Source organism: Melozone crissalis, unplaced genomic scaffold, assembly GCF_028551555.1.
Source record: "Melozone crissalis strain CALT ecotype California unplaced genomic scaffold, PUWL_Pcris_2 ptg000013l_1, whole genome shotgun sequence".
Classification (NCBI taxonomy): Eukaryota; Metazoa; Chordata; class Aves; order Passeriformes; family Passerellidae; genus Melozone; species Melozone crissalis.
In genome coordinates this window covers 5,055,272-5,078,277 of record NW_026535791.1, presented here as the reverse complement: position 1 = coordinate 5,078,277, position 23,006 = coordinate 5,055,272, and the positions used below count along the sequence as shown (strand labels likewise).

The 23,006-nt window shown below is 45.3% G+C and overlaps 1 protein-coding gene across 1 annotated transcript; it reads left to right on the top strand.

Moving 5' to 3' along the window:
* The first annotated feature begins 2,804 nt into the window (after window positions 1-2,804).
* On the top strand, window positions 2,805-6,902 carry AMER2 (APC membrane recruitment protein 2). The gene is made up of 2 exons (XM_054271542.1): window positions 2,805-3,709; window positions 3,884-6,902. The coding sequence occupies exons 1-2, from the start codon at window positions 2,914-2,916 to the stop codon at window positions 4,780-4,782; spliced, it is 1,695 nt and encodes a 564-aa protein (XP_054127517.1). The 5' UTR covers window positions 2,805-2,913; the 3' UTR covers window positions 4,783-6,902.
* Window positions 6,903-23,006: the final 16,104 nt, after the last annotated feature.

Here is a 23,006-nt window from a genome sequence, read left to right as displayed (position 1 = left end):
GCAGAGTTATGATATTTTTCACTGTCAGAAGCAGACTTCCATTTCAGACCTACAGAGATTAAGGGAAGCCATAAAGAAATCCTTGCCATAATTCAGGAGACTGAAAAGCATGTCATAAGTTCATTATGAATCCGTAGATGTCTTCAGGTCAAAACAAAAGGATAAAAGAAAAAATGGGAATATTAGTCACTTCCAAAATTCAGTGCTGTACCATTTCCTTTTTGGAATGACTATCCATTTCCAGAGGTACTTCAAGATTCTTAAATAATGTTTTTTAAAGTGCAAAAAAGTATTGAAACCAAATGTTCAGAAAAAAAAATCAATTTGTCAAAACATTTCCCAAGTAGTAATTTCAGGTTGGTTTCAAATCACTTTCCTCCACTAACAGTTGGATTTTAAGCTGGCTGAAAAACAAGCTGAGAGTCCACTCTTTCTGTCATAGCCACACATATTGTCACAAAAAGAAAGAAGTCACAATAAGCTGTCTGTTCCATACAGCTGTGAAGCATTAAGTCACCTCTCTTCTGCCTTTTGTATCTCTGAGTCTCCTTCCATTGGACCCAACGATTGTAGGAAGAATCCGGAAAAACTGGTGAAATACCAAGGATTGGTGAAATGAAAGTACAAAAATAGAGAATTTCAGTTGAGTGGCCAAGTCTTACTTGTTAGCTTTTTACCCATTTTTTTTCTCCCCAAGATACATGATCAGGGTGTGCTCTTTCAAATTTCAAAGTATGCTTGGCTCTTCGTATTTGAATTTTCTCAAGATCATTTGGTATTCTCTCTCTTTTATCAATTTTTTTTTTCATTTGTGTAAAAATGACCAAGTAATGGGGAAACTCATGACGTGGTACCACTGATGGAGGCACAGCCAAGGTGAGGAACTTGCACCTCTGGGTCAAGGTTCTGGTCTGTCTCCTGTCTCTGTGGCTTCTGGGTGCTGGGCACGTTTACAGACTGTACTCTCTAAAATGTAGCTTACTGTACTCTCTAAAATGCTCCTGCTCCAGCCAATATCTTGGCTTCTGCCTCATCTGTCCTTTTCTCTGTCTCTGGCAGAAGGCAGAAGAGACCTGTAAGTTGAATGATGTGCTCGCTCATATTGCTCTTATTGAACACTTCTAATTCTGAATGCAAATGGCACTTTTATACATGAACAGGACTAAATTCACTGGATAAATTATTCACAGCAGATAATTCAACCTGCTCTCATGGGAGAGTGCAATGAATGTCTGATGATGTTAAAAAAACACCCAAACCTACAACTAATTCTTCCAGCCAGTGAAGTCAATGGCAAAGCCTTTTATTGACTTCAAAGGGAGCTCCATGCCAGTGGGCCCACACACGACTTCTCTTTAGTGGTTCTCACTTGCATTTGGAGCTTAAACCCAGACAAGTGTTTCTGTTTTGAGGAGCCCAGACTAGTGCTGTATGGCACAGCTGGGCTGCCAGGGCACAGGCACTGTCACAGCTCTGGGTGAGAGCAGCTCTGCTCTGAGCTGAAATAATCTAGCTGAGAGTTCAGCAAGTCTGGAGCCCAGGGCTGGTTATTTTGGTCAGGGTTGTCTAAATTAGAGAAAATGACATGGAGGGGTGACCTCTCTGTTCTCCACAGCATCTTGAGAAGGCAAAGTGGAGAAGAGGGAGGTGTTGAGCTCTTTTCCATGGTATCCAGTGACAGGATGCATGGGAATGATTCAAAGCTGCACCAGGGGAGGTTCAGACTGGACACTAGGATGTATTTCTTTACAGAGAGGGTGGTGAACACTCCAACAGGCTTTCTAAAGAGGTGGTTGGTGCCCCAAGTCTGTCAGCGTTTAAGAGGCATTTGGACAGTAGGTGCTCTGGGCCTTTAGGTCGGGCAGTTGGGCTGGATGACTGTTGTGGACGTTCCTCCCAACTGCTCTGCGCTGCTCTACTCCGTTCCATTCTCACCTGGGACAGATTTGCAGCCAGGTAGGAGTTTCAGGGTGACACCAGCCACCTTGATGTGACTGGACCATTGGTCATCGTCGCTGGTGGGAATTCGACACGGACATTATTTGAGTGCCATGACTGCGCACAGTGGCTGCAGGGGCCGGGAGAAGGTTTGCGTGGGGGCTGCCACCGTGCTCCCGCTCCATGGCAGGGGAGGCGACTGGGGAGAAGGCTGGGCTGTGCCCCAGCTTGGTCGTCGGCAGTGGGCACATGTGGCCGCGGGCATTGCGGCGAAAGAGGGACACGGGGGCGGTGGGAGTCGTCCTGGTGAGGTGGGAGATGGGAAAGCAAGATGAGCGGGGAGAATTTAGCATCCTTTTCCTCTGCCCCCGGGAGTATTTACGTACCGGTTCTGTCTGCGTGTCCCATTTTCCCACCCGTCTGTCCCTGCCGTGTGGTGCACGGGCACCTGCAGACCGCCACCACCCCCCGGCGACCCCGGCCCCGCTTTCTGTCGGCGCTGCGAGCGCTTCGCTGCACCCCCCAGCCCACGGCTTCGGCCCCGCAACGCCCGCGGTCCGGGGCGCGCTGTGACCGTGCCGCAAAACGCCGTCACAAATCCAAGCCGGGCTGTGCCCGCCCGGGCGCGGCCCCTCGCGGGGCACCCGAGAGCCCGGCCGTGCGTGGGAGAGGCGGCGGGCGGCGGGCAGGGGCCGCGTTATGTAAGGGCGGCGGGGCGGGCGGCGCTGCGGCGGCGCGGGGCGGCTCGGAACGGGCGGAGGGGCCGCGGCGGCGGCGGGGGAAAGCGGCTTATCCCCCTCCTTCCCTGCCTCCTTCCCTGCCTCCTTCCCTGCCTCCCTGCCTGCCTCCCTCCCTCCGCCGGGTTGCCATGGAGACGGGCGGGCGGCGGCGGCGGGGCTGTCACTGAGGGCTCGCACCGCGCTCCGCGGCGGAGGGGAAGCCGCGGCGGCCGCGGCTGCAGCGGCAGAGGCAGAAATGGACTCGCAGTGCGACTGTGTGGAACCCCCGGCCGCCGAGCAGCCGTCGGGGAGGATTAACAAAACGGCCTTTAAGCTTTTCAGGAGGAGGAAGTCCGGGGGAACCATGCCGAGCATCTTCGGGGTGCGGAGCAGAGGAGGGGAGGGTAAGGGCGCCGGCAAGCCGGGGATGGTGCGGAGCCGGACGCACGACGGCTTGGCCGACGCCGTGCTGGAGAGCAGCAAGAAGGAGGAACCGGGCGGCGGCGAGGCGCCGAGCCGCGAGGCGCAGGAGAGGCCGGCCGGCAGCCCCGGCGGCCCCGTGGCCAAGTCGCACAGCTTCTTCTCGCTGCTGAGGAAGAACGGCAGGCAGGCGGAGGGCGCGGAGCCGCGGGCCGGCGGCAGACAAAAGAAGGGGCTGAAGGGGATCTTCAGCAGCATGCGGTGGCACAAAAAGGACAAAATCGGCAAGGAGGAGAGGGGGGAAAGCTCGGACATCCCGTCCGGCCTTATCATGCCGGGCTCCCTGACCGCCAGCCTGGAGTGCATCAAGGAGGAGACGCCGAAACCTTTGTCTGAGAGCCCGAGCGGCGCGGCAGACGCCGGGCCGGAGCCGCCGCGGGAGAAGCGCAGCGGCGAGGCGCCCGCCGCGGCCCAGGAGCCCCAGGCGGGCGGCGCGGAGCCGCGGGCCAGCAGCCCCCCGCGCCGGGAGGAGCCGCCCGCCGCCGCCGTGCGGCCACCCGAGGAGCTCAGCCGCGAGCGACCCGAGCCGGCCGCCGGAGAGGTTGGGACTGCGAAGGATGCGGCGATAACAGGTGACATTCCAATAACGACTATCCCCCCTGTTGAACCTCACTGTGATAGCGGTCAAGAGACGGCAGCCGCCCCTGACCCTTCCTCTGTTGATCCACCCTCAGAGCAATCGATTGATCGTATTTGTTTGATGTTTGCTGACGTGACTTCACTGAAAAGCTTTGACTCTCTTACAGGCTGCGGAGATATTATTGCGGACCATGAGGAGGATGTGGGCGGCGGGAGTGGCGTCTGCGAGAAGAGCACCCCCGGGCCCAGCAAGCTGGGGGCCACCAAGAAGCACCCCACCATGGTGGCCTACCAGGGAGGAGGGGAGGAGATGGCCAGCCCCGACCAGGTGGATGACACCTGCCTGCAGGAGTTCTGGGATATGCTGTCACAGACGGACGAGACTAAGACGCACGGAGGAGGAAGCGGAGGAGGGACAAAGAAGCCCGAGGGGTTGAAGGAAAGCCGAGGTACCGAGGGGGCCCAGAACAGGGTGGTGGTGAAACGCGGTGGCCTCCACCAGATTGCCATTCACCTGAACCACAAAGAGGAGCAGAAGAGCAGGGAAAAGGAGCAGCACGAGGGTGTCCCAAACAGCGATGAGGGCTACTGGGATTCCACCACGCCTGGTCCCGAGGAAGATAGTTCCACAAGCATCCAGAAGGAAACCCTTCCCAGGGATAGCTACAGTGGGGATGCTCTCTATGACCTGTATGCTGAGCCGGATGAGAACCCACCAGCAGGGCCCACACACGAGGAAGTCCCCAGTGTGCCACGCTCCAAGCCCGTGTCTCCCATAACGACCGTGAGCTCGCTGAAAACACCCTCCAGCGCCGCCAAGGACTCCAAGATACCCATCAGCATTAAACACCTTTCCTCGTCACAGTCACATCCTGCCAGCCACGGAGCAGATGCCAGTAACAGCCATCACGTCGCACACCATCACCTGGCCAAAAGCGAGATGCACAGAACAAAAATCCCCGTCTCCAAAGTCCTGGTACGCCGAGTCAGTAACAGGGGTGCAGCCGGGTCAGTAACGGGGACAACAGTGAAAACTGCCACGTACCAGGACAGTGCCAAAAAGTAGTTGGGTAAGAAGTGAAGGCAAAGGCAGAGAACAAAGTCCATGTGGCAAAGTCTGCTTAGGAGACCACAGATAATGAATTAGTTTTGCGTCACCTGAAGAAAGTCACCCAAAAGGCTTCCTTCACTGTACTCTGTGGGCCTGCACTTCTGAGTCTCTTCTTACTAGACTGTGTGGCTGAATACAAAAAGTCAACTTCTTTTTGAGCACTTTTTTTACATTTGTATCTTTTTTCTGCAACTAAACACTGGGGAGGTTCATTTTTACATGCCTTTCTGGAAGCAGGACTTGGATTATGACCATCCTTCCTCGTGCAAAGCAGTGTCATGAGTTCTTCAAGGGAACAGAGCTACAAAAGGAGCGACATGAGAGGTTCTCCTCTTATACATTTATCTTCTGATCGTTTCTCGGGGAGGAGTAGAGGCTGGGTGCCTGGCTGGCTCTGGAAATGATGTTTGCTCCACAAGATGTTGGAAAAAATGCCAAGCAGAAAACAACCCACCTAACAGGTATTTTGCCTGCTGTAGGAACGAGAACTGCTCAGCAGCAGACTTGATTGACTTGTGTGCAGGAGATAAAACTAAGGAGTTAGGTGGACTCGTCTAACAGGAAAACACATTTTCGTTTGTCTGTCTGTCTGGTTGGTTTTGATCTGGTCTAATGTAAATGGGTAACAGAGACACCTGACGTAGGTTCAGATGTTTACATCAATACTTGTCCGATAATGCATACAATCAGGTTCAGGGAAACATTTTACTAAATGCCAATATATACACACTGTCCACATTTATACAATAACTTGCTCGCCATGTGTAAATATATACGTGTTTTAGCAGATTTTTTATTAAAAAAATCACCTGTCCTTATTATCTAGAGTTTAAGCAAGAGTTAGTTTTTATAGGTAGATAATTTTACAGTTCTAAAAGCATAGGACTTTGTGTAAGTACCTTAAATTAGAGAAAACTCTGGTTTGTATGGGCTCATGCATCCCCAGATAAGTAAGTCTGAAGTGCTGATTTTATTCCAGTGGCACATTCCATGGCTCAGAGCAGATGTTCTGACAGCACTGCCACTGCAAACCTCTATTTTCAGGGGTTTAGACAAAAGTTGCTCTGGGCTTAAACCTTACCGAGAAGGAACCCAGCAAATAAACTTGTTTTTTAAGTATTATTTTTTAAAATATATAAAATTAGTTTTTGACTATTTAAAAAAAAAGTTTGGGTTCTCATTGCTTTTTATTTTCATTCTCAATAATGTCAGAATAATTTTATGTTAAGAGAGAAAAAAATATGGTAAGCTAGTGGTACATTAAATGGTCTGATGAGCTTGGATCTTAGGAAAAATGTATTAATGGCCATGACATTTTTGAGTAGTGGCTACTGTACATGGGCATTGGCAACATTTCAAAGAAATATAATAGGGTTTTAATGTGCCTGAGGACATATTTTTATGATACACTGAAAAAGCTCTAAAAATCACTGAAGTCTAAAGGTAAATGTTATGTATTTACAAAATATTTTGATATAAGTATTTAATCATCAGACCACAGTTAAATATAAAATATATGCTCCAGCGTATCTAAAAAATAATATACATTTTAAAAATATACATTTCTATATTATACAGAGAATCCTAAATTCACATCATTGAAACTAATGGGTCTGATCTTACATAGCAGTTGGTTTTATTGTCTCTTAAATCAAAAGGAAAAAAAAAGAGGAAAATAAATATACAGAATATACATTTGAAGGATATTAAGGTTGTAGGCAAACCATAAAAAGCCAGGAAATACTATAATAAGAATTGTATATATGTATATGCATGATTTGTGGTTCACTGGGGAAATGACCTTAGAGTCATGAAGGTGAAATTGGCATCCAGTTTTGAAATTGCTGCAGAATTTAATACCGACTTGCAGCATCCCAGTGAAAGTGTTAGCTTCCCTGACCAGCCCCTGTTTTCATGGTTTAAGAACCTTAATACACTTCAAAGAGGATTATTTTATGTTTTCTTCCTGACATGTAGGTGTGTGGTTCCCTGTGTGCCCACTCCCACAGACGTGTTGTACATATGCATGTGCAGCGAGGGCACAGCCCCGGGCAGGGTCCCTGTGCACACTCATACTCACACTCACACTCACAGCCTGGGGGCTGTGCTCCACATCTGCCTCCAAACACACTCGCCATGGCTTCCTTTGCCTGAGAAAGGGATTTGCATTTGGTCTGACTCCACTCGTGCATTTTAGAAAGTCAAAGCTGAAACACCCTCTAAAGGATGTGTGTACAGAACACAGAATATTATCCTGCTCCTCAGCCCTAAACATGACATTCCTTTTCCCGTTCTTTTGGTTTTGTTTGATTGTGAGGGATGCATCTTTCCTTGTATGACATCTCTGCAGAAAAATCATAATTCCCCATTTTGTTCTAAGGACAAATCGTGCTCATAGATTCTGTAGGGTACTGGAAGTTGAGAGGGAGGGAGGATGTGGTGGTAATACCATAAAAACTGGAAGCACTGAGTACAGGTAGTAGGAGTGATGCATCTTTAAACCCACTAGGAGATACCAGCTGCCATCTCTACAGGACTTGCGTGTGTCAAATTATTCATCATATGTGTTTTGTTTGCATTGTGGCATGTCTGTATTGAAAAACCATTAGTGTGACACTAGACTAACTCCCTCTCACGTAACCACTAACACGAATCATCATTAAAATGCTTTGGCTTCCCTTCATTCTTCTCTCTCCTCCTTTGTTTTCTGCCACGTTTTTCCCTCCATCCTCTGCATGGGGCAGCCTCCTCCTGGGTGCTAACCCCGGGAATGAGGAGCTCTGGGCTGGCGTGGGGCATGAGTGGGAAGGCAGCTGCCCAGGCCAAGGTGCTCCATAGCCACTCCCTCAAGCTTTCTGTCACATACCCCCTCTAAGCACATTTTGCAAATCTCTCTGCAGTTTGTTTGGCTGCTTGCTATGTACATATTTTAAGGACAATCATATCCTTAAAAGGAGAATGGGAAAGTAGCTGGTAGTAGGGCGTCAGTGTTTTGAATCATTGCGACATGCTGACGTTGATTCAGGTAATGGTTGTGTGAGAGTAAAGATACAATTTCATGTTCAAATTAGCTTTGTACTTCTAAAATTCACTTTTGTCTTTAAGCCATCTATGTTTTTTATTTTGAAAGGTAATAGAAGATCTAATATTTACCAGGGCTTTCAATTTTCATGGAAATATATTTGTATAACTCCACACAATGCCTAAAACAATCATTGAAAGGAGGTTCAAAGGCTTTCTTTAGACCTATATATAATTTCTGAAAGATCCCTGTAAAATACTGTGAGATGCCTAAGAACAAACAGTTAATGGCTTGCTGGATTTAAAGGCTGAGACATAAAGAAGTAACAGTCCTCAGGCATTTTGTGGTAGCTTGCATTCTTATTTGTGTTACCCTGTTCAAGCATATATTTTCCTTGGCTTTGGTAGGTATTGAGGTAGAAATGGTGTTCTGAGTCCCAAAGATAACATTCCCAATGGTGTCATTGTTTTGATTTCCTTAAAGTATATTTTTCTTTATTTGTTTCATTTGTTATTTGGTGGTCTGAATGATGCTTTGTAATTATCAGCTGTATGTCGTTCATAAAGGATTTTATAGATCAGGACTTGGTATTTAGTTATGTGTACTCTTTGCACTTTCAGGTCCCTACTGGTAAATTTTGTATGTTCTTAGAGTTTTTCTATATATTGCATAGTGTTTTATAGCTATCTACAGTGATTTCAGTGGTATACACTCCTGTTCTTTATATCAGCACAAAAGATTTCCTTTCAGCAGCATGAAATTATTTTTTTGTGGACTTGTTTTGTCATGATAGGAGCTAAGTTTCCAGTACTAAATGTGTGGCCTGCAACAAACATAAAAGGTTTTATTTTCCATGTAGTGCATATGCATTTTGCTCTTGCCAGTAATAGGACTCAAACATTCGTAGTAGATTTCAGAGGAAATTCCATGACTAGAATAAGAAAAAACTATGATCAGTCTTATTCCATCAGTAACCAGCATTTTCTTCATCCACTGTGAATATCCTCACCACCATTCAGGGTAGTAGAGGATTGAATTTTAAAAATTATGTGCATAGATGTACTCTATGAAAATTAATTCACTGATTATTTTTTAATGAATCTTACAAAATTATTTATCTAAGCAAGTATTGCACCAAAGTCTTAAAACATCTGATACAGATGGTATTTTCAGTAAGATGCTATGAGTGCAGATGAGCCAAATTAACAGGCTTTGCTTAGCAAAGCAAAACCGTGTTGTTTCTTAAATTTGTAGTACTGACTGAGCTTGCAGATCAAAGGGAGCCATTGATTCTGCTGCGTGGCCATGCACTGAGGTTTTTCTTTCCCTGCCCTAATGGACTACTTTCAGAAAAGGCTTTTCAGGAGGATAATGGTATGAAAGGGACAGATCACAGTAACAATAGCCACTTACAAGACAGATGGTTATCCAACAGCCAACACGGGGGATTCTAGGCTAGCTGGCCTGAAAATGTATTTTCGTAGTTACTGATATGAAAGACTGGGGCTTCTGTCTTGAAAAACAAATTGACACCAACTCAAAGACAATGAAGAAATGAGTCTTGGCAGCGTTCACACATGACAGCTTCTGCAGGGTTTGATTTTGGTTTTTCATTTTGTCTTTTCTTCCCCCCACCCCCCTTTGTTTATGTTTTTATTATGGTGACATAACCCCACGTGTCTGAGCAGAACTGCACAACAAATGACTCTTCTGAGATTCAGTGCTAGGAATACACTCCCAGTTGTCCCCAGTGGCGTGGGATGGGTTCCTGCTGAACATCCCTCCTCCCTTCCACTGAGGGATGGGAGGGATGGGATGATAGGATTCCCTTGTCCTGAGTCCACGTGCTGTTTACTGTGAGCAGGAGGTATCAGTCTGTTTTGCTGTTTGTTTTCAGGGGACAATTTATTTTTAATTTATCTCATAGGAATTTTTTAGTCATCATTAGTTCATACCTTGTCTTCCTTGTGAGCATCTCGGGTAGGAACATTCAGCACTGATTAGGTGTTTCCTAGGTCCGTTTCATGTAGAGAGAAATGGAAGAACTTGTCATATGCAAAGGAATAATAGCTATAACCCCTTGAGCCACATCATGGGGGCCTTGATTCCTGCAAAAGCAGGTTGTTAAAACTCTTCTTGCCTTAGAAGGCTTCTCCACCCAGAACAGTGAGTACTATTGCTTAGGATGTTTTGGGGTTTTTTCCTATATGTCTCTCATTTCAGCTCAGCCATATTGCAGTTGCTTGGGAAACAGATTTTTGATCTAGCTTTCCAGCACCAGAAAAGACGAGCTGCTGCCACCCTGCCTCCTCTTCAGGAGGTCTTTGTTTCTACTTCTTGGTCTTGAAAAAATTAAACCCCCTCAGATTAAGTGGCAAAGATATTTAAAATGGAGATGTCTGCTGTGTGATCTCATACATATGGGTGAGGATGTTAAGTGATATTTTGCATAGCATGGAATACATTCCTCCACTTTCCTGTTGTGAACAATTTAGTAAATGTAGCAAGGAAACAGGTCACTCTTGAAGGAAAGTCCAGGAGCTGTTTGTTAGGCAGACTGTGCCCAGATTTTTTCTTTGCTTTCCTTTTTCCTTTCTGCACATACTTAAATAAATAGAGCCAAAGTTGTAGTACAGAGAGGAAAAGGTTAAGCACCTCACAGGGCAAGGAATTTAAACTGCCAGGCTTAAAGGCTTCTTGTAGCAATGGCTAAAAGAAGATTGCTTTGCCTACTTTGACATCACATCCAAGCAATGCTCTGCAATAAAAGCTAATCCTGCTATGGCCACAAAGTTAGGAAACTGGCATTTGCCAACAGGACAATCTCCTGCCAGGATCCAGTTCTGCTGTGGCAAAGCTTCCACTGACTCCAGTAAGAACTGGCAGAGGTCCTTAATCTCTTAATCCTACGGAAATAAGTATTTCTTAAACAAGTCTTCCCTTTTTTTTTTTTAAGATTAACATTATTCAGGTGTTTGTGCAGTCTTTTGTATTACTGTGGTAGTGTTTTCACTGATCTGAATGCAAAACATGTCTTTCCATTGTTTTTCATCCTAACAAGCTGCACTCCAGCACATAACTCCAGTGCTCAGCATGTTTAAATTACAGCTAACACAATCACTGCCTTCCTTAATTTAACTCTTGATGGCAAAACCAGGACCAGCTTCTTTCCAGAGCTCTAAACCCCCCACTTGTTTTGTCATTGTTCATGTTTTTGATATGGTAACTAATGAAGCCTCCCTTTAATTATTGCACAGCCACATTTTAATGTGTCATTAGGGAGAAGGTATGTGGGGACTAAATGGTTAAGCTCTTTAATAGATTTTTATTATTTTGGAAGATGTTGCATCAAAACAGTTGCTAAATCAGTGTCAGGTTGTTTCCATGGGCTTTTTATGCAGATGCATTGGAAGCTTTGAACATAATGTGCTTGTAAAAGAAAATTGGTTGTATCTGCTTTGAATTAAGGCTGACCTTAAAATGCAATTCTTGGTTAATGGCAGCAGAGGAGAAGGTGTGTCCCAACTCACCTGCAGCCTGTGGACTGGGGGAGCAAGGCACCCCAAGTCCCCAGCAGAATTTGCTGTGTGACCTCGCCCTGTGGTGCCAGCAGAGGGGTGCAAGGTGGTGCCATGTGGAGGTGCCAGCCTGGACAGCAGCAGGAAAAGGCAGGGTGATGGTGCTGGGATGGGAGGACTGATAGGGCATCTGGGAGATGGGCTGAAAGCAAGGCCTGGACCCCTTGTCTTTGTGGGAAAAGAGTTACACAAATGCTTAAAAACCCTATATCCTTTCTTTCTTGCACTGATTCTCGGGTTCATGTGTCACACTGAGTGAGGAGTCAGTGTGAGCTTGGGTGTGCTGAAGCCAGTGCTCCTGCAGGTGGACTGCTGTGTGACTGCTCTCATCAACACCTCAGCAGTGCCCAGTGTCTTACTTTCTAAAGGCAGTTTCAGCACAGAAACATCCACAAACCCCCTGTAGCCCAGCACTGGCCTATGGCATCTCACTGCTCTTCCACCCTCATTTTGCCAGGAAGATGCAAGGACCCAAGCCCTAGGCAGAGTGGTGAGCTCTGGCTGCACCCTTGCAGCCCAAGGACAAGTGGGGAGGCAGTGTAAGACACTGTGCAGCAGCACCAAGGGCTAAGCAACATTATCCTGCTTTTCTAAAGGGGGAACAAGACTTAAGCTGTTGTTTTTTTGTGAAATTAAAATAAATCCTCTACCATGGGTGAAATTTTAACAGCTAGACAATTACTCGTTCCACCAGTATTCTATCTGATATCGGTGGATCTGTAAGTGCTGTTGGTTTTTATTGAGTGAAGATCCCATAACTTGGCTCCATCTGAATTTTCCCTGCTCTGGTGTTGAAGTCTGATGTTGAGGTCCTGTTGAAATGGGAGATGAGGTATGAATGTGGGTGATGGAAAATACAATAAACCCAGAAAATACAACATGGCTTTAGTCTTTAATGGCAGCCCAACTCTGCTTTAACATCATGGTGTGCCTGAGAACAGGGTAGCAGGGACTGCATCAGACAAAGCAATGCTCTCAGTGTTTCCTGCCTGGTGAAGGAGACGTGTGTGTCCTGTTAGAGGTCACTCAGCCTGTTTCTGTAAGATGTGATATAGCTGACAGATTACAATAATTACAGTTAATGACAATATTTCCTTGTATTATTGTGTCAGCCACCTCCTGTAAGGTAGCAAACAACCTATTTGAGATAATGAGTGAGTAAAGCCAGAACTCCCCGCTCTTCTCATCTAAAAGGTTTGGTAATGATCTGGTGGGCCTGTGTGCACCAACTTTTTCTTAAAGAAAGCTCACAACATTCTGGGAGGCTGTTTATGACAGACTGTTAGACACACTCTGCTCCTTTCCACCTCTACAAACTTTTATGAGTACGTGTCTCCTCGAACCACTGTATTCTTAATGTATTTACAACCTAACTGATAGCAATAGGTGTCTTTCTTCCCTGGCAGTTCACAAGGATATACTAATCAGTGTTTGTTATATTTTTAATTCTGTAAATATTTATTTTGGTACTCTGTGTATTTATTGGCACTGATTCTGGTGTTTGCTTATGTGTCATTGTAAATGTTGATGGTTTCAATAGTCTTGCTTCTAATGAATGTAAGGAACTCAGACTAACTGCACTTTTCTTCCATTCAAAAATCTTAACAGTGAAAAATATTCCCACTGTCATGTGTTATAATGAAAACAGTCAATAAAATCAGTTGTCACTTTTCATTGATGAATGTGAAGGTTACTTTTTGATGTTCAAGTTAGAGCCAATCTATCCAGCGCCCTGGAAAATACTAGGCTTTTCAAAGCAGGACATTGGGGAGTTATGTCACCGAAATAGCATAAAAGAGAATACTTGGGCATCTGTGCAATTTCATTTTCATATAGAAATGCCTTTAGCAGTTTTACTAATAACATCATACTGAATTTGTTAGTTACAGGAAGACTTTCAGAAACGAGAGTTTTGGTCTTCTGGTCTCCTGTTTCATCAGCATGTGGGTTTTGTTTGGTTTTGGAAATTTTTTTCCCTTTTAAACCCTTTACACAACGAAATGGACTGAGCTTTTATTTTGTTTTTCAAATCAGCTTTGTTTTCTGATTCTCCTGGTTGAGAAGCAAGTGGGGAAGCTTGTTCTTTTGGCACAAATTGACTTTGGAGTTGCAGTTTTGGTGTGACAGTTAGCAAATGCAGTCTTCAGTAAGCTACATTTCCCATCTTTAAAACATCTCTTCCTTTTTGTGACTATTAAATTACATTTATTAGAACCTCTGGTTTGCAACCTTCTCTAAATTTCTTGCATTTTGAACGTGCATAAAGCATTTACATCAGTCAAGTTTTAATCCTTAGGTTTATTTACTTTGCTGAGCTAAGTAGCACTGCCTTGCTGAAGGTTCTCCCATGGAATATACGAGCCAGCCAGAGGAAGAACTGGAATAAAATCTGCTCAATAGTTTTTGAGGAACAACAAAGCAAAAGGCGTGAAAAGCTCGTTAATGCTAGTAAGGAGCAGGGCACAGTGACACAATTGATCCTGTGCTCACAAAAGCATAACTCCTCTTTCTAATAGTTGGAGCGAGGCGGAAGAAATGTTGTTCTGGTGATTTAGTGCACAAACACTTTTACATGCAGGCCTTCTCAGTCTGTGTCCCCTATTGCACGTTACTGCCTTTTATCCAAAGCAGAAGAGCTGTGGTTAAAATTTGCTGCCACACAGATTGCCTGGTGGTTACCTTGCTTTTGTCCAAGTACAGCTACTGGGATACTGGGGGACAAAGGGGTTTCAATGAAGTGCAGGGCAAATGTACAGCAACCTCGTGATCCTTGATAACTGTAGATCTGTGTGATGCAGCTGTTGACGCCTTCCACAAACCCAGATGACAGTAACCTGGCAGATCCACTGTGATAGAAAAAAAAAAAAAAGAAAAATCTTCTGAAACAAGACTTCGCCCAGATTTTTTTTTTAAATCAAAATGAAGTTTCTAATATTGAGCTAAAAGTCCCTTCCTGATTCAAACCAAAATCAATCATTCCCAACAATACATCTCTATGACTTTCAAAGCCATCTTACTGGAAAAGTGTTTGCAATGGGAGTGATGACCTGGAAATCTCGCTGTGACCCATACACTGAAGGTGAAGGCTTCATCCAAAATCTATCAAGCAACAAAGAGAAGATAATATTCTTGACTCTGAATAATTGGTAAGGAGTGTTGGCAAGTCTAATGGACCAGTCAACTGACCATGAGTAAGTACTAGTCTAATTTTAAAATCTTTCTCTTGAATCATGGTATTTTTCCCTTCCAAAGTCATTGTACAGGAGTTGTTTGCTAGGAGCTCACTTTCAGCAGACGCCTGCTCCTACCTACCACATTGCATGTCTGCTTCCAATTAAAACCATTCTACAGTGCCCTGAGGGGCTGGGGAGGAGGCTCCAAAGTTCTTCAAAGGATTATTTCAGCAGCCATGGATGCTCCTATGTGAGCTGAGGACCAAGAAACTGCTTCATCTCCAGTGACATCACTGTTTATGCTCTGCAAAGACCCTTAGCACTTGGATCAGGTATTCACTTAGACCTTGGGAACAGATCTCCTGTTCTGACTAATGAAGAAGACTTGTCCTTGATCATTACATGTATATTTTCCAGCTTATTTTCCAGCTTAGATGCAATGAGTTTCTTAATTACAACTCCCTGCAGCTACTGAAAAGACTAACAAATGACCTATCTTGATGCTTCATCCTTATGCAAAGTCCCCACAAAGTGCCTCTGTGCAGCACTCCCAGGTGAATGTCAGGGGAAAGGTGACCTTGAGCAAAGGGTGCCACCAGGGAGGGGAGGGAGGGCTTGTGATGGAGCACTGTCCTGGACCAGGAAGGTCGGAGTCCTTATTCCACTGCTTCATTTCCCAACTCACAGAAGTCTGCAGGTGCCACATTTTAAAGTAGCATCCACAAAATCAGCTGCACTCCGTGGTGTTGCTGCTCAGAACCTGTGGTCTGAAGTTTTATGATCAAATTTCTCTATCACTTAAGTGCTTGCACTGGGCAGGCTCAAAAGCACTGCATGGCTGGGTCTGCTCTCCCAGGAGTCACAGATAGGCTCTTCCTCTGGCCTCACCAGCCTTCTGCTGGTGTCACTTGAAACTCCTAGGTCCCTTGGACAGAGGAGAGATTTGAATAAAGATTCTCTGGGCTCTTGAATGAGCAGAGGTTGCCTGGGTAGAATCATGGTGGTGATGGGAGAGGTTGAGGCAGAAAACCTGGGGCAGCCAGAAGCCTCGCAGGCAGCAGTGTCCTCTTTTGCTTCACAGGGAGATGGTTGCCTCCAGGGCACCGATGTGGCTCAACGTGCTTCAAGAGCATATTCAGTTTTAGGTTAGGGTGGGAACAAATGGTGCTGAGCTCCTTGCATGGAGCTGGGAACATGCTCGGTAACATGAGGGATGCAAAGAAAGCAGAAATCTCATGACCAAACAGTATTTTAAGGACAGAAATTATGTATGTCATGTAAAGCAAATGTGTTTCATTCCTGCCCTGACTTCATTTATTCACCTGTAAAGACAAAAACACAGCCTAATTTTGCAAGGAAATACATTTGAATAAATAAAGGCAAATATGTCTTAGTAAATATGAGTAGGGGAAAACCTCTTTTTGACTATGGTTGTGAAGATACCGATCACAATCTAAAGTGAACGTGAAAAAATCATCTGCTCTACTAAAGTAATGCAGAGGATCAGGAAAACAATCAAAAGGATTGTTCTGAGTAGTTCTTAAGGAAAAATAGAGACAGATAAGGATTTGGCTAGGTTTGGTCTACCTTTACAGTTGGGATATATTGAATCCACATCTGTCTTTCTCTGACTTTCTACCTTTCACATTCTGCATGAATAGATTTTGTTTACTGACAGGTAACAAATTACACAAAAATGCAGCATTTATAGTGAAGAAATCACCCCTGCTACTCCTTTTCTTAGAGATGACTTTTTTCCCCCTGTTAACTAATTAAGTTTTTGATCCTCCCGATTAGGCCACATCCAGTCATTATCACACCAGATTTAGTGTCTGATTACGCAACTGCTGCATCTGAACAGCTCCATTCAAATCAGTAAGAAATGCTTCTATGCAGCAACTGCAGAAATCATGCTTGAATCCTTTGCTGAGCAGCCTATTGCTGCCTTCTCAGGGACTTAACATATTTATGTCTATCATCACTACATGTTGTTAAATTTCCCTGTGTTTTTTTCCCTGGGGTCTGATAGAAAACACCATAAATCTGCATGTTTTATGGAAAAACAGTTGGACGAGATTACAGAGACAAGTTAACTTTTCTGTGCCAGATCGTAATTCTTTCTCAAGATGTAACATATTCAGACCCATTTGAAATAAATGACTGTATCAGAAAACAAAACAGACATCAGAGCAGAAGCAGAAAGGCAAATGTCAGCCCCTGGCTCTGAAACGACTGGGGTCCTCAGTCCGAGCTATGAAACCTTACATCTCTGCCTCAGCACAGGCAAACACACAGCACTATTTATAGCTCAGCCTTTTACCACCCTTCTGGTAGAATAGGCTTCATCGGAGGATTTACATGGCTAACTGAAAGCAAAAGCCTTTTGTCCTTCATTTCCATAAGAGAAGGCCAGTGTTAAGCTGGTGTTCATTGGGCTGAATTACAGAAAATATCAGTTACTAGAAAACCAGTTACTAATTCAAAGGCATCTGTTACCATGGCATAGGCCTTCTCTTCTCTCTCCATGTCCCAGATTTAGCGCCAATGATGGGAGCTTAGAGAAAGCTCAAAAAGAACGGTTCTTACCTCTGGAAAAAAAGAAGCATAGTTGAGGAAGACCACATGTTTTCATGGCAACTGAGGAGTAAAGGGTTAAGACCTAGGAGATGGCTCCGAACCAATAAACAGCACAAAAAGGCTCCTATTAGCAAATCAAGAGCCCAATGTGTTCCCATTTCCCCCTTGTATCTTCAATTAAACCCTTTGGGCCACAAAGTTACTGTTCCTGCCAAGGATAACAATCAGCACGAGGTGATTATTTTAGATTCTGCTACATACCCTGAGGTCTTGGGAAAATGAAAACCACCCTTCCTTTTACCCTCAGATCCGATTTCCAGGGCAGGGCAGACCCATCAGCTACTGCCCATCCCTCCATCATGCAATGCCAGCTGCAAGCACCCAGGCTCCCTCCTGAGATGCCACTTTCTCACAGATGCCTGCCTCTTCCTGCCTACAAGATGGCAGCAGGGTTCTTAACAAGCTCCCCAATTTCTCTTTTCCCCTTGCCCTCGGGATTCCGTTTCAGTGTTATCTTGTCACATCTGTTTCTTTCCAGTTGGATGATGTGCAGGAGCCTCCTCCAGAGGTTGCCAACCTGCAGCTCCCGTGGCCGGTCAGACCTCCCTGCCGCAGAAACACTCCCATGCAGCGAGGATCTCTAATGCTCTGCTGTGCCCCAGCTGCCCAGCAGAGGCAAGGACCACTTTGCCGAGGTTTGTAGGCTGCTTGTTTCCTTGTCTTGTTCTGCATCACAGAACCTGCTCTTTCCTCCCTAGGGCTTTTCCTGAGGGCTTCTCCAGGCTCTCTGGCACTGCTGTGGGGCTGTTTAACATGGCTCAGGAAGGAGAATGGCTGCAGAACAGGGCAGAGAATTGGAGTCAGGCTGTGATATCCTTTCACAGATGTCCTCCTGTGACCTTCAGTGCAGAACCACACCCCTTTGCTTTTTCCACCTCTAAATGGGGATTGCCAGCCTTCCAGGGGAAAGGTTTCACGTGGCCAAATTCTTCAAATCTTGCACTACTGCAAGTGTTTCTTTAGGATGTCTTTGTACTCTGCTGTGAACTGCCAGCGGGATGAGACCCTCTCCATGTCGTGTGTGCTGGAGCCACAGCCCCAGAGTGCCAACAGACCAGACAGAAGGAAGGCATGGGCATCTGGAGAAACTGAGCCCACCCTGAGGTGTCCAGGTGGAAAAGGCACTTGCAGGACCAAAGAATGTCTGAGTTTTAGTCCTGCCTCTCCCGCTCCCCTGCTGCCTGCTTGCATGTGAACCAATGCACCTCCTTGCTGGGCATCTGCACAGCAAGTGTCATTTCCTGGAACACCTCCTGCTCCAGCTATTCAAGTGCGGTGAAGCAGACTAGCCCAGTTTGTGGCTGCTGTTGCTGTCCAAGCTTGTGCCAGCTCCAGGGATTGCTCCTCCACGACTCGAAGGTTTGACTCAATTTAGCTCCATGGTACCCTTCATCTGGAGAGCTCCGTGGGTGACATGTGTGAGAAGTCCCCACCTGTTGCCTTCCCCAACCATCCCCTTTTGAGTGGCTTTTACAGCACACTTCCAGCGAGGACCTGTGGCACACAGAAGGGCTCCCGTGCTACACAAGCACTATGGCTCTCAGGCTCTGACCCTGCTCTCGGAGGTGATGGGTGAGATCTTCACACATTGCTCAGGCCAGGAGAGGACCAGATGTCTGCAGAGGGTTTTTGAACCCCTCGTGTGTTAGAAAAGCTACAGTGCTTACGAGGCATAACTTCAACCGCTGTACAATTTATAATTTCCTTTAATTTCTTGAAGCGCTCTAATTTTTACACTGTTGTGAAAGGATCTTTGTTTACAATGATTGCAAAGGGTAATATTTCCAGCATGGGTAACCATGGCAATGAGTAATTCTATTCTTAGGAACTGTGCCAGCTGCACTAAGGCCTTATAGTAGCACTCAAGCAGTTTGCTAATGAGAGAATTCTCATTTATTGTAGGAGAACATTTTCCCATGTCCACATGTTAGCCTGGTGGTTTCTTAAAAGCACATCCTTTATCAGTAATACGTCGGATAAAAAATAAAAACCAACAACAAACCACAACAATCTAAGTTACACAGCTCCTCTCACAAGTAACATTTTCATGTGCCTTTTTTCCCTTGGAAACTGTATTATAAGATAAATTTTAAAATTAAATCTATGGTATGCAATAGTATGCCTTGTTTTTACTACCACCTTCTACAATAAGAATGAGCTTAGGATGCTCTAGAGCAGCAGTTTCTTGCAAAAAAGGACAACACCCTGTAAACTGACCCAAAAATATGCAAGTTTTATCACTAGAGGAAGGGCTTCAACTATTTTAAAATACTAGTTTTATACATCATTTTATCTGAGTAAAAATAATTTTATATTATATTACTTATAAAAACACATATTACAGCTTGGAGTTTAATAACTTGAACACTAAAGCACTGAAACAATTAAAATATTGTTCTTATACATGTATGAACATGATTCCTATATTTGTAAAAAAGTATATAAAGTAAGTAAAATATTTATTTTTGCTTGTTTCATTATTTAAATGCAATTTAAATTATTCAAAAAATAAATGTTCCAAATGGAATAGTTTTTCAGCTTATATGGTTTAGGGTTTGTTCAGTAGAAGCCCTTAAAGAATAGCTAAACCATAGTTCCTGTCATTCCATGAAACATGGTCCCAGACTACAGAAGCAGCCAGGTGGAATAAAGCATCCTCTCCTGTTTTCAGAAAAACATTAATAACAATACCAAGTCTCTTACCCCAGATGAAAATCCTTAGGAAAGATTTATGGAGCAATTGTTGAATTGTGCAAAGTTGTTTGAAACACTTTTAACTTGAGGATTTCTAGAAAAGCATTTCTTAGCCTTATGTCTTTGATCATAGAGAGGGTGAACGTGCCCCAATAAACAGCACAGCACAAGCCTTCAGGTTTTTTCATGTCACCAAGCAGATTGATCTCTTTTCTATTGTTGGTGAGTGATTTGGTACCCTAATTAGTGGGCTCTGTTTTCACCAGCCTCTAACTGACCTATATCTGCCCACAACCAGCTGTCGGGTGGCTCGTGCAGTGCCCAGCCTCTCTCTCCCTAGGGCTCCTCATCATCACCCATTCCTGCTTTCCAGAAAACATCTTCTGCCCATGTCCCAAAGTCAAAGCAAGGTCCACCAGCTACAGCTTCCCAACAAATTCAGTCTGGACTGACTTAAGAAAAATTCCCCCAACTTACGGTTCTGCTTGGCCTGGGATAGTTTGGTTCATCTGTAGCTAAGTACGCCCCCACCTCTTTAGCATTTTAAAAACTAGGTCAGTTCTGACATGAAAACAGCCTGCAAAAAGCCTTAGTGATTTTCCACCAGACTGTCACAAGTCAATGACCGATTTTTTCTTCCACAGTTTCTTTTTCCAGCTAAGACTGATCAAATGATCAGGTTGCTTGTTTTTCCCTCTGCCCCCTGAAGCTGAAAATACTGATTTTGGGGAAACCTACAGCTCATTTGCTTCTCTCCCTCTATTTCCTGCCAGTGTGGATGGACAGCCACTGAGAGGGCTGGTCCTCCCAGCCCAGGCACCTTTATGCCAGCAGGGCTCTTCCCCTGCTCCAGTCGGCCCCTGGACAGCCAAGCCCAGCCTGGACACACGTGCCAGGGCATGGGCACTGCAAATGGATCTGATACCTGCTGATTGACAGCTTTCTTCCTGGGTGTATGAAGCCATGCTGTCTCCTCTCCCTGCTTCCACTGGAAGTTTTGAGGAGATTTTTCAATGGGATGGTGGCACAGGAATAGTTTGTGTGTTTCTGTGCACTGACCCGATGAACCCGGACAGACCCAATGGCAAACTTGATGAATCCTGCAGAAATTGCCTAAAAGAGAACTGGTAGCTGACCTTGGGCTGCTGACCTGATCTAAACCCTGAGCTACCCAGTGGTTGCTGCTATTTTCATGGCTGCCCCAGATAGCTGCCTGAAGGCGGGAATGCTCTATTTTTGGGTTTTGTTTTTTTAATTTTTTATTAAAAGATGTACTGACAAAGAAAGCGCTACAGAAAGGGAGAAGCAAAAAAGCAGGGCGGGGGGCAGGGGAGGGGGGTCTGGAGAGAGAGAAAGAGTCACTTCATAGAGCTCTTCCAGATAGATGAAAGACATCCAAGCCCAGGCTCCTTCTCAGAGGTTTAAATACAGTGCGCACTTCTGAAGTTCCATGGAGTTACCCTTACTTTATCCTGGAGTGTGAGCAGTCCTAGCTGGCAGAGCTGCTGCAGTAGACCAGGACAAATGATGAGGGAACAGGGACATTGCAGCAAGATTAGAAAATAAGTCTGTACTGAAAGGGGAGATTTAAACAAATTCATGCTGGGTTTAGAAGCTTGTGGTGCGACCAGTGTTTTGCACAGTGCTGTGGCCAAGCAAGCTGAGCTGGCATCCCTCCTTTTCACTTGCTGTGGGCAACAGACCATGCAGAAACCCTCTCTCCCTTTCAGGCTGTCTATGGGGTGCCCAAAAACTCTGATGCATGGTTCCACACCACAGAGGGTTAAAGTGCTGTAGTTTCTGAGGCAGTCCCGTGTTCATCCTTCTCTGTGGGCTGCAGTGGTTCTCATTAGAAGCAATTAATCTCCAGTGCTGTGCTCTCCTGTCAGCTCGTGCCGCTGTCATGGGTCAACTCATCCATAAGGAAGCAGCTGGGCATCCCACGCTGACCTCAGCATCTCCTCTGATGTCTCACTTTGCTCTCATCCCTCACAGGTGGTTTGGGTAAATATGTGCAGGGACATAATACCTTAATGACACTCACAGCTATAAGCCTCACAAATGAGGGAAACCTGGACAGCTTCTGCTGTTGCTGCAAATTAAAGTTTGAGATTGGATTAGAAGCAGTTTGAGAGATGTGAGCTATTCCCCTGTGCCTGGGAGCTCTGCAATCACTCTGCGAGAGGGCTAAAGAGGAATCAGTGCACTGGTTTGGAAAGTGTTCTCTCATAGGTCTGTTCCTTAATACTAGTGCCAGCTGTAGATGATGTGAAACATTGCCATACCTCTCCAGAGACCTCTCCTCATGACCAGATGTCACCCATCTTTGGCAGCCCTATCACCACAGAAGTTACTGCTCAGCCAGGTCAGAGGTGTTTTCAGCACCCTCCTGCCACATGAGTCACACTGTGGCCTGTGTACAAACTCATTTTCTACTCAGGGCTGTGGCTGGTGTAAAGCAGCTGGAGCTAAGGGCTTCACTGCTGGTTTTACAGGTGGCACTGTCTGTCCCAGCAGCTCCCAGCACGCAGGCTGCCTGTTGCAAGGCAGCTGCCAATAGCCAGCCAAGGACCATAGCAGTGAATCTAGTGATTGACCACCTGTAATGCAAATCACAAATGTCACCTGCAACATCACACTTATTTCTACAACAGGTCTTAATTCTCCTGAACACCACAGAAACCCTCCACAAAACATGTGGGAGACAAGGAAAGTATCTTTTGAAAATTTACTTACCCGGGGACAAAAAAGTTGATGCAAAACCACGTCCTCATTTAACCTGCTCCACCAGAGACCCAGGGAATTGTGGTATCCACTGTTTGACTTGCCAGCCATGACTTCAATTTTCAATTTCTCATTTCCACAAAACAAAATTGGTTTTTTTTAGAGCCCATGTTCACTCAGCTTGTAAACCATCAAAGAACAACTGCATTAGATGTAAAGGCTGCAGAAACTCAAGTATTAGGACCTTGTTGTGTGACGAAGTAACTTTGCCAGCCTTAGGAATCTGGCTGGAGGTGACCTGTGGCCATAGGAGCTCCCACCCCAGAGAACCTGAGGGAGATGACTCAGTAG